Genomic DNA, 11,716 nt, shown 5'->3' with positions numbered 1-11,716 from the left:
AAAGTTACAAAAATACAATGTTTTGTTGTACCTGAATAAAACCCCTATATTTGTAAGTTTATCATTGGTAATCTTGTAAGATTCTGGAACAAGATCTTGGAAGATGTTAGCCAAGATACTTCAACACCTTACAAGATCTTAGCCTTGAAGATCTTGGGTAGAATCTTACAAGATTCCCACAAGACCTTATCTAAGATTGTACAAGATTCTTACAAGATCCTTGTCTAAGATCTTATAAGATTCTTACAAGATTCTTGCAAGATCTTATCTAAGATCTTGACTAAGATCTTACACAATTCTTACAAGATTCTTACAAGATCTTGTAAGAATCTTGTTAAGAATCTTACAAGATCTTGTAAGAATCTTGCAAGATCTTGTAAGATCTTAACAAGAATCTTACAAGATCTTGTAAGAATCTTAATTAAGAAACAAAATAAGATCTTAATAAGAAACTTATTAAGAATCTTGGTAAGATCTTAATAAGATTTCCACCTGGGCAAGCCCGAGCTCTTCTTCGTTTACGTATGTACTGTTGGACGTACTATAGTACACTACGGTCGGGTGATACCCGGTACTTTGGGACCCTTTTGGTGATACCCAGTACCTTTGCGAGAATCGGGTGCTACAAGACAACTCGAGTGGGCGGAAATTAGTCGATCCTGAATACGGAATACGGGGAAGACCCAAGGAAGTGTTTAGCTTTTGACGGCGCTGAATATTATTTTCTGTGACCTTAGAAGAGTCGACACAAAGACATCTTTGAGACGCATTTTTGATCGATTGAAGATAAAATGGATTCATTGCACAAGAAAGTGCTGTGTAACAAAACAAGCGTGATCTTGCAAAGAATTTCTAACCCGGCAGTTCTGTCGGTACTTCTTTTTCCTATCTTCACTTCTTCGGACGTGGAAGAAATTCACGCGAGAAACAAAAATAATGGACCCACGGTTGCAACCCAAGCTTTGATCGACTTGCTGGAGAAGCGAGGGCCAAACGCTTTCCAGGGTTTCATCGCTGCTTTAAAAGACGATGCACTTAAACACGATGATTTGGCCGCAGAACTGGAAAATGAAGAAAGAAGGCTGAGTGAACAGGGTAGGTTTTTGCACACTTCAGTTCTCACCTTGTGAACATCGATATTTCGTGGGTTGGGCAGCAAACAGTCCTAGCATAGGGGTAAACGAGACTCTGCACAATCCATCCCATATAATATAATCACTTCACCAATATTGTTAATATTCAAAAGATAACTTCTCTTTCCAAATTCAAGACTCCAGTGGTGGCTCAAACCAGTTTGGACGCTTCCAAGTGACGCTCTTGTTATAAGGGTCAGCACCACAACATTGTATCATGTATTAGTAAAAGTGGGATCCAAATAAAACACGAGTTATTGCTGAACAAGATACAGTCATTATTACTGTACGATGTAATATGCCACTGTGACAATGGGAAAGCCCAGCAAAAACACCCAATATTTTTTATTTAGTTGCTCATATCTCAAAAACGAAGTTGGTGACCCCCCTTTTTTCTTGCTGAAAAGTGATTAGAAGATCAGGATGAAACTTTTTGCAAAGTTTAAAAACTTCTTTTTAGCAGATTCAGGGTTATCTTAAAAACATCACAGGTAACTTATTACACCACAATAATGAACACATCATGTTTGGAAATAATTGGTGTTTTACATTGAACCATAACATTGTTGTTATGTGATACAGTGTTGTAGCGTCATTCGATCTAAAGAGAGTGTCCTCTAAGTGTTGAAACCCTTTCGAGCCTCCGTAAATTGTGTAAAGAGATTGGGAGCTTAATCGTTGGCGCAGTGGTGGGAGCACTCGCCACCCAGGTTCTGGTCATTTTTTGGTTTTCTACTCTGCTCCAAGACGTTTTCCTCCAGGAACTACGTTTTCCCTTCACCTATAAAAAAAAAACACTTGATTTTATTTGAGTTGAGTTAATTTGAGTTGATTTCTATGTACAGTTCCTGCAATTAATGTCCCAACACTAGAAATACCATACCATAATTATTTACTTCCAGTTTTTTACATATTTTATCTTTTGTCATAGAAATAAGATTTGGGATAGATTTGGGATAGCCCAGACTTAATAAAACTTTAATTTTTCCTTTAAATTTTGATTCATTTGTAAATACAGTATACAAGTGTATCACTCAATTTCAAGTTGCCAGTTTTTAGTAGCCTTTACGTAGAGAGATTTACAACTGTATTCAAAGATTATTATTATTATTATTATTATTATTATTATTATTATTATTTTTTTTTTTATTATTATTATTATAGTCAGGACAGGGTAGGAATTTTGGTTGCCCAATGGGCATAATCTTTGGTTGCCCAATGGGCATAATCTTGTTAATGATACTTTCCAGCAAGACATGAACATTGTGCACCTATTGGGAAAGTGATAGTTTAGAGGGGGCAACTGAAAATTGAAATTTATTGACCAACTGGGCAACTGGATAATTTCAAATAATTACCGTCGTTTTCATCTAAGCGTGGACACACGACGGGAAAACATGTTCTTTGAAGTTTGAGTTTGGCAGCCGTTAACATAAGCAAACTTTTGTGTGCGGTAGTTTGACTGAGCGTATTTGAAGCATACTTTATAAGATCAGGGTCAATCTCTTAGAAAAAGTCTTTTATATCCAGTCTTGCTGCCATTCAAGGAAAACTTGCATGAACATCCCTCAAACTGTGACGGATTGAAGACAAAACTTGTCATGTTTGCAACCAGTTAGAGCATGTTTTCCCCGTGACGTGTCCACGCTTAGGTGAAAACGACGGTATTTCTTTTCCCGCCCTGGAGGAAAGTGATTATAATAGTCAGGGTGGCTTAGCGTTTGGCAAAAGTGCCTCCCAGTGCAACCCCTAGCCTCAGCCATGAGGTCGTACATGTATGTGGGCTGAGTTTCAGCCAATATCAATCTGACTCTGAGGATTTTTCTCCAGGTACTCTGGTTTTCCCCCTACATCAAAATCAACTCTCAGTCAATTACATCTAGCTGCAGGTAACCTGCGATCAGGCTCTATTTTAGTTTCGCGTGCTACGTAATGTGGAGTTGGCGAAACGAAAAATAGAGCCTGACCAAATTCCTCTTCGAAATTCCTTCCGCCCACCTTTTTTGATTGATTGACATGTCCTTCATCGGCCAATCAAATTTACTCCCATTACACCAATACACGCGTGGACGGCAGATTCACGCTATTTTGTTTTGACCAAAGTTAATTACCGTGGGAGGAATATTATAAACGAATTCGAAAGTTACCGTTGGCTTTTAATAATTTGAGAAAAACACGTTTAAAGCATGGGGAATGTTTTCGACGACTATATTGCGGCAAAGGCCGGTGTAATTCTCCCTCCGAACTTCACTGAATATGCAATCTTTTAAGCTTGACATCTTAATTTGTAAGTGAGATAACCTAGCATTTTGTCGTTGGACGGTTTGACAATAGATTTTTAAAGAAAAAAAAGAGAAATACATTATTCCTTTAACGTGTTTGCCCATGAAGGTTTCTTTGGTGATTTTTTCGGGTAATATCTTCAGTTGCAGTGCACGTGTATTTCTAGAATTGCGCGCAGTAAAATCATGATACGTTTGCCTGTTAATTTTTTGATGGAGTACGAACAGTAAGATGGACTCGCAAAGTTTCTTTTATTGTTGTACAATTGATCTCTCTGGAAACATGCCATTTTAGTTTCTGGAGTGTGAGTTTTAAGTTAAATCAACTGGAAATATTATGAAGTGTGCAAACAAACCGTGTCATGTACAGTAAAGAAATATAGCCGTTTGATACACAGATATTCAAAACATGCATTCGTGTAACTTGCGATTTTATCAGCATCTCCTCCTGTTGATATATATGTCCCTTGTCTCATCCAGGAAACCATTATGCATCGGTTTTCATTGCCATTTGAAAGAACCAGCTATTTAGCTTTCAAAACATCAGGGAAGTTTGTGCCAAAGTACTTTCAACCCCATGGCCACAGAGCTCGACAACGGAATCGCTAATTTCACTCGTTCCAGAGATTCAAACCCGATTCTGGACAAGTTATGAGATATTTCAGATGGCATATCTCCATTTATACAAATAAAATCAAGTTGCACCGTCCACGGCATTGTAAGAACAAAAGGGAGCAAATTTCTTCGTACACTTATGGCGGATTAGTCTCGAGGACTTCGCGAGAGCTCCGCGCAATCACGATGGCATTTTCACTTCCGGCGTTTCAACAGCCAATCAGATCACGAGTTTGGTCGGCCAAAATTTGGCCGACCAAACGGAATTCTTGAGAGACTTTTGATCAGGCCCAATTTTAGCGAGCGACGACATAAGAGAACATATGAGCGAAGCTAAAAATGGGCCTGATCGCAGGTTAAGCTGCAGGTGCATACCCTCAATAGGGATAACCTATGGTATCCTAATTCCCATTCATCAAATTGAATGAATAAAGTTGCTATTAATATTACTATTCACAACTTACGCTAAAATCTTATTGGTGGAAGGAGGTGGTAATTTGATGCTGAATATTGTTCAGTGTGCATGTAAAACATAGACAGCACATTTGCCTGCTTGTTCATAACAACCTTATGTTAATTACAAAATTCATCAAGTGGGTGATCAATCCACTTTTCATCTATAGTACAAGTTACGTTTTAGTCAACTAGAATCCTTTCTCCATTCAAGGCAGTTTTTCCATAGAATTTTGCACGTAAAATTTGTTGTTTTCTTGCATGCACTGTGCGAAGCTGTGTAACCAGGCATAATATCGGATGATGGAAGACTGGACACCGAAATTCACAGCACCTTTCCCAAATGGTCTCGGAGATAAGCCGCACCTACGATTTTGATCGCAAATTTTTGGAAAAAAGGTGCGGCTTATCTGCGAGTCTTTACGGTAATAATAATAATAATGATAATAATAATATTAATAATAATAATAATAATAATGATAATAATACTAATAATAAAGACATGTACATAAAGAGCTAAAAAGGTGACCATTTGTAGGCAGGTACAGGTGTGTTCATCGCTAAATGATGTTGAGGATTTGCACGTAAATGAAATGCAGACACCAACTTTGTTAGTTGCTAACTCTTCTCCAAGTTATGATCATGTATGTTCTGCGAAGCTGGGAAGAAACATCACAGATTGTCCTCTCCAAACCTGTATATTATTGCGTAGACAAAATTAATGGTATTACGCTCAACACTCCAACTCTGAACCTTAAGTTATTGTAAGTTGTACATGTAAATTACACATGATTGTTGGAGCTAGTTGACATTCCAACTTCCATAAAGTGCATCCAACAGTAACAGTCTCATCAGAAGTTCATGTTATGGAGCCACATTCAGAATTAATTTTATAAATTAAGTGCCAGAACATCATGAACTTAGATACCTTCAGTAATTAACCTATTTGTCTGAAATTTTTGTGACTTTTCATTTTTTATGAAAGATATGGTAAAGAGGTGGTGGCTTTACAGAATATCAGCCAATGCCTAGGTAACCCATCGACATCCAAACCGGCCGAAACCGGCCAGATGCCAGACGATTTTACTCGTCAATGGGGAACCCCTGGGAGTCAATGGGTTAACCCATTGACTCCCAGGGGTTCCCCATTGACGAGTAAAATCGTCTGGCGTCTGTTAATCACTCACTGAAAAATGTCTCCATTAACACGAATTAAAAAAGTGTACACTATATACGAAAACTTGCAGGTATTCCATTATTTTACCCACGTAATGTTGACCCATTGACTCCTGAATTGCCCCCCATTGACGAGAAAAAGCATCTGGTGTTTAGACAGGGTAGGGCAGTCGCAGGGGTCAATGCGTTAAGGTGCATCAAATCATAGGAAACTTAAATTATAGTCTCATTGCGTTGTTTTTTTTTTTAACCCAGAAATGCTAAAGCAGTGGCCATGGAAGCTAGATGAAGACAGCACCAAGGACAAGGTTGGACAGGCCGAAGGTGTGTTAACTGATTATTTAATACGATAAATACCATACATACATTGTGATTTATGGTAAAAGTAGAAGGAAAGGAGAGATGTGTGTGGAAAAGCAGTACCGGAAATCCAACTAAATACTGGTTTTTCTTATCACATGGAGAATAGTATAAATAAATGAATAAATAAATACTTTACATAAAGAAGTAAATGGTAGCCCTGAACACCCAAATTCTAAAGCCTGGACGTACGATTGTAAATACATGTTGGTATATACATTTATTGTAGTAGATTTCATAGAAACTTTGTATTCTATTCCATAAAGAGCTGGACTACCTCGTCATGCTGTGATCCTGGACATAAATGTGCTGCAGTAAACAATGCTTCCACTTGCAGTTGCATCAGAAGTTTACATTATGCAGGTTAACATGGCTCACGTAAAGCCAAATTTGGAATTTCTTAATTATTAATTGCATAAGAACATGAACATACACACAGTCAGTGATATTGGCCTGTTTGTTTGAAAAAGTAATGAGTGGAAGTCTGACGAAGAAAGCACCAAAGAGAAGCTTGAAAATATGAAAGGTGTGTGGCACTGAAACAAATGACTGTACAGAATAGAAAAAAAACTGTCCAGAAAGGAAGAAAAAAGCTGACACTAATGATTATTCAATAGGCCATTTGCACTAAGAGGTCATGTGACATAGTTTTCATGAAAATGAAAGCTATATGATTTTGTCTTCGAAAAACGATTAGTGGGTCATATCTTAAACATAATAATAGTGATTTGGTTTTTCAAACCCGCACCATTTTCTTAAAATGAGTAAGTTCCTCGCTGGTCACGTGACCGAAATGTGATTTTTAAAATTATGAATTACTTCTTTCTGAACACAAGCTTTGCACTTAAACTTCAAGGAGGATGTTGAAAAAATTATGTGCTGACGTTTACAGCACATCTGAGCGTAACTATTAAACGTTTAACAAGATATAAGCAAAAAGTAGTTTTGGCTGCCATATTGGAGGGCAAGAGTATGCCATCCAACATGGCAGCCAATACAAATCATACTGCTTTGTTGAAAAATCAAAGTGCCATAAAATATCTTCCTTAAATGCGTTTCCTCTCAAATTTCGGGTGTAAGCTAATTTTTACATGCTCTGTCAATTTTTTGCATCAGCAAGATTCCAACTCATTGTTTAAAGGAAGCAATGGTCACGTGACCTCTTAGTGCAAGTGGCCTATACCTACTTTGAACCCTCTAACCCTTGAATGGCCTCCATTGATAAGTAAAGTTGTCTGGTGTTAGAGTAAAATCGATCAGTGTCACTGAGGAGGAAAAGAGTTAAAGGCGCCATTCATGAGTGGATGTTCATGTTTGTATTGCTAAAATTAATATACATGTGACTTGTACTGCGCAAGCTAATTAAGGCCTCAATTTGTATAATTTCATGACGTCATAGACGTAATTTACAACTTTATGACTTGCTAGTCAGAAGAACTGTGAGACGCCACTGGGTATTATTATTATTATTATTATTATTATTATTATTATTATTATTATTATTATTATTTTTATGATTATTATTATTATAGTCAGGACAGGGTAGGAATTTTGGTTGCCCAATGGGCATAATCTTTGGTTGCCCAATGGGCATAATCTTGTTAATGATACTTTCCAGCAAGACATGAACATTGTGCACCTATTGGGAAAGTGATAGTTTAGAGGGGGCAACTGAAAATTGAAATTTATTGACCAACTGGGCAACTGGATAATTTCAAATAATTACCGTCGTTTTCATCTAAGCGTGGACACACGACGGGAAAACATGTTCCTTGAAGTTTGAGTTTGGCAGCCGTTAACATAAGCAAACTTTTGCGTGCGGTAGTTTGACTGAGCGTATTTGAAGCATACTTGATAAGATCAGGGTCAATCTCTTAGAAAAAGTCTTTTATATCCAGTCTTGCTGCCATTCAAGGAAAACTTGCATGAACATCCCTCAAACTGTGACGGATTGAAGACAAAATTTGTCATGTTTGCCACCAGTTGGAGCATGTTTTCCCCGTGACGTGTCCACGCTTAGGTGAAAACGACGGTATTTCTTTTCCCGCCCCGCAGGAAAGTGATTATAATAGTCAGGGTGGCTTAGCGTTTGGCAAAAGTGCCTCCCAGTGCAACCCCTAGCCTCAGCCATGAGGTCGTACATGTATGTGGGCTGAGTTTCAGCCAATATCAATCTGACTCTGAGGATTTTTCTCCAGGTACTCTGGTTTTCCTCCTACATCAAAATCAACTCTCAGTCAATTACATCTAGTTGCAGGTGGATACCCTCAATAGGGATAACCTCTGGTATCCTAATTCCCATTCATCAAATTGAATGAATAAAGTTGCTATTAATATTAATTACTATTCACAACTTACACTAAAATCTTAATGGTGGAAGGAGGTGGTAATTTGATGCTGAATATTGTTCAGTGTGCATGTAAAACATAGACAGCACATTTGCCTGCTTGTTCATAACAACATTATGTTAATTACAAAATTCATCAAGTGAGTAATCAGTCCACTTTTCATCTATAGTACAACAAGTTACGTTTTAGTCAACTACAATCCTGGCCAAAACAATTGGGACACCCTGTTTGCTCGTTTTTTGGTAGGGGGTGCAAGGCTTGCGTATGTGGTGAGAGCACTTGCCTCCCACAATTGTAGCCCGGGTTCGATTCCCAAGCTGTGCGTCATATGTTGGTTGAGTTTGTTGGTTCTCTTCTCTGCTCCAAGAGGTCTTTCTCTGGGTACTCCAGTTTTCTCATCTACTGTAGTAAAATACCAACATTTGTATGCGCGCCATAGTCGGTTGCACTTTAAAACGGCTCTATATTTCTTACTTTTATCATTCTTTCTTACGTACATTTGATTTGTTTTTTATTGGTTAAACACTTGTTTAAGCTTCAGTCTATCGATTTATGATGTTTAAATATTCACGAGATTGGCTCCTACAGTGTACATTGTATCTCTACAATTTTGGTGGAAGACTTCAGCACAACAAAGCGTTCAATTTTTCCACCATGTTGGATCAGTGAACACTGTTAAACCTCTATCGTCTACACTTTGGAATGATTTAAAACAAGCTGGAATACTTAGAAAGACCAGGGGACGTTGTGATGGTAATTCTGTATCAAGGAATTACTTCTCGAGGCCCATTTCTTCACTTTTCCCAAGACGAAGGAGTGAATTCATTGAACAGGAACGAGAACTTCATTATAGATATTCAAAATCTACATCTTCGTTCTGGATCAATGGATTCTTCATTGTTCAGGAATACGACCAATTTGATCAGGATTCCTATTACTTCGTCTCCCTCTAAGCCGAAGATAATTCCTAAATGTTTGGTTATGAATGCTAGATCTCTCGCAAAACCTGATGCTTTACCTGCGCTTCACTGCGAATTGAAGACTCAGAAAGCTGATAAATGTTGCGTCTCCGAGACTTGATTAAATCAGAGCATTCCTACTCGTCTTATCTGTCCTGAAGGCTTTTCTATTCTACGCAAAGACAAGACTGGTCGTCAAGGTGGTGGAGTTGCTATATTTTGTAGAGGTGACTGCCAATTGGAGCGATTGGAAGGGAATTTCTCCAATGATTTTGAGTGTTTATGGGCTAAAATATCCACTAGTAACTCTGTATTGTACATCGCTGTAGTTTATCATCCTCCTGAACCACAATATAATGCTGATAACCTTATTGTCTTTTTGGCAAACAAATGCAATGATATTTTGGTTTCTGATCCTAACTCCAAGCTTATTATCTGTGGAGACTTTAATCAACTACGATACAGAGACTTGCTTTTGCAGAACTCACTGTTTCAAATAGTTAGATCTCCCATGAGACAGGACAAGATGCTTGTTGTTTTTATCACTAGTGTCCCCCACTTGTGGGGTAAGATAGCTGTCGTCAAATGTCTCGTTAGGTCTGATCATTTGATGGTAATAGCTTCTCCTCGTGTTCCTGCAAAATCCCATAGAAAAAAAAACGTATTTCAGAGATGCAAGGAAACAGAATAAGATCAAAATGATCGTGGTTTACAGGAAAATGGATTGGTCTAATGTATTTTTTAAGGAAAAGGTTCATGATAAAGTTCAATTGGTACAAGATAAACTCGCGTCTTTGTATGACAGCTGCTTTCCAACGGTCTCTGTTAGAGTTTCTTCAAGAGACCCTCCTTTTGTGTCAGAGTTGGTGAATGAGAGACTAAACCTGTTAAAGTGCTACTGTGACGAAATTTGCATCTTCCCTATCTAAGCCATTTTGGCACATAAACATGTAGTCTGTACGAGAAGAAGAATGCTGTTTACCATTTTCAAATATCTCTTTTTGTTCTGGAGATATTCAAGTTTTTTTAATATGCAAATTAGCCAAGTGATGACGTCATAAATCCAACCAAATTTTGATCAAGTATGATGGAGAAAGATATCTCAGCCAATTTCTATCAGAAATACTTGGTTCTTTGCAGTAAGATTGTAGCAGATGTGTTCCACAATATGAGCATACCATTTTTGTTACCATGGCAACATACTGGGTTCCAGACCTCCCTGATATTAAAGGCTTTGCAGGCCACCTTTGGCGTTCTGTTTTGATATTTGCAAATGGTGCGTCATCTGCATGATCCTGGCAGCATATAAAGATGTTAGGTCGAGTTTGTGGCCTTAATAAATGTTTTTCTAGCCTGAGATCACCAAAATATTGAAATCAGGTTGCAGGGGACTGGAAAAGAGTGAGTTGCCATGGGAACCAATTTCTTTACAGTCGTAGGTGTGTTGCCTTCAGAACTATTAGCTCACCAAGTTTCAATGGTCTCTGTTGCAAATTGACCGAGGCAGCTCTATTTATATTCTTGATGTTTTATTGGGTTGGGTGAATGACGTCATCAGCCTTCTCATTTGCATATTTTACTCATTTTTCAAACTTCAATATCTCCGGAACCAATGCAGATATTTCCAAGCGGTAAACAGCGTTTTTAATGTTTCATGGTACTCTATGTGATAAACCAAAAAATTGAAGGGATAAAAATTTGATCACAGTAGCACTTTAAGGCGGGATGGTAGCAGCATGGCAATTCAAACCCTAATCGAGAAAATGAACGCTTTAATTAGAAGAAATCAACTTCTCGCAGTGAAAAATGACATCAACGATAAAGATAAAGGCTTTAAATCGTTGTGGAGTATTGTTAATTCAGTAACTGTTCGGAAGTCTACTCATGTATCAGCTCCATTGTCAGTCCTGATGAAATTAATGATTATTTCTGCACCATTAACACTGACCCTAATTACATTGATCCAGAAATCCTGTCTATTCCTGATGGTACAACGATTCCCGAAGTCACTGCTCTGACTATTTGTAACTTTCTACTTAATTTGAAGTGAACAACTGCTGGTCCTGATCAACTTCTTTTTTGGCTGTGGAGAGACTTTGCTTTTGACCTTGCACCAATCATATCCCACGTCTTCAATTGCTCACTTAGATGTCAAACAGTCCCTACTTTGTGGTAAATGGCTGATATCATGCCTTTACCTAAAGAGACCCCATTCAGGACTTGTAACCAGCTTAGACCTACAGCTGTATATCGTTACAGTACAGGTCGAAGATATGCGGCCCAAAATGCGCGTGTAAAACGCGCCTGCGTGTCAAACACGCACGCGTCTGCGTCTTTGACACGCGCATGAAATACGCGCATAAAGCAAAGCTTAGTATTTATGAGTTAGC

At 38.2% G+C, this 11,716-nt stretch overlaps 1 protein-coding gene across 4 annotated transcripts in view; it reads left to right on the top strand.

Annotated features, from left to right (window-relative positions):
* Positions 1-503: 503 nt before the first annotated feature.
* Positions 504-11,716, top strand: part of LOC137993918 (uncharacterized) — a 55,225-nt gene continuing 44,012 nt past the window's right edge. For 2 of the 4 annotated variants that reach the window (XM_068839784.1, XM_068839786.1), the window contains exons 1-2: positions 504-1,095; positions 5,915-5,983. In XM_068839784.1, coding sequence (XP_068695885.1) covers positions 792-1,095; positions 5,915-5,983 — 373 coding nt within the window. In that variant the 5' untranslated portion in view covers positions 504-791. Of the gene's footprint in view, positions 1,096-5,914; positions 5,984-6,285; positions 6,383-11,716 lie in introns of all 4 variants that reach the window. The other 2 variants (XM_068839787.1, XM_068839788.1) reach the window with 2 other exon arrangements.

Source organism: Montipora foliosa, chromosome 1 (genome assembly GCF_036669935.1).
Source record: "Montipora foliosa isolate CH-2021 chromosome 1, ASM3666993v2, whole genome shotgun sequence".
NCBI classification, from domain to species: domain Eukaryota; kingdom Metazoa; phylum Cnidaria; class Anthozoa; order Scleractinia; family Acroporidae; genus Montipora; species Montipora foliosa.
This window is presented reverse-complemented; position numbering and strand designations above follow the sequence as displayed.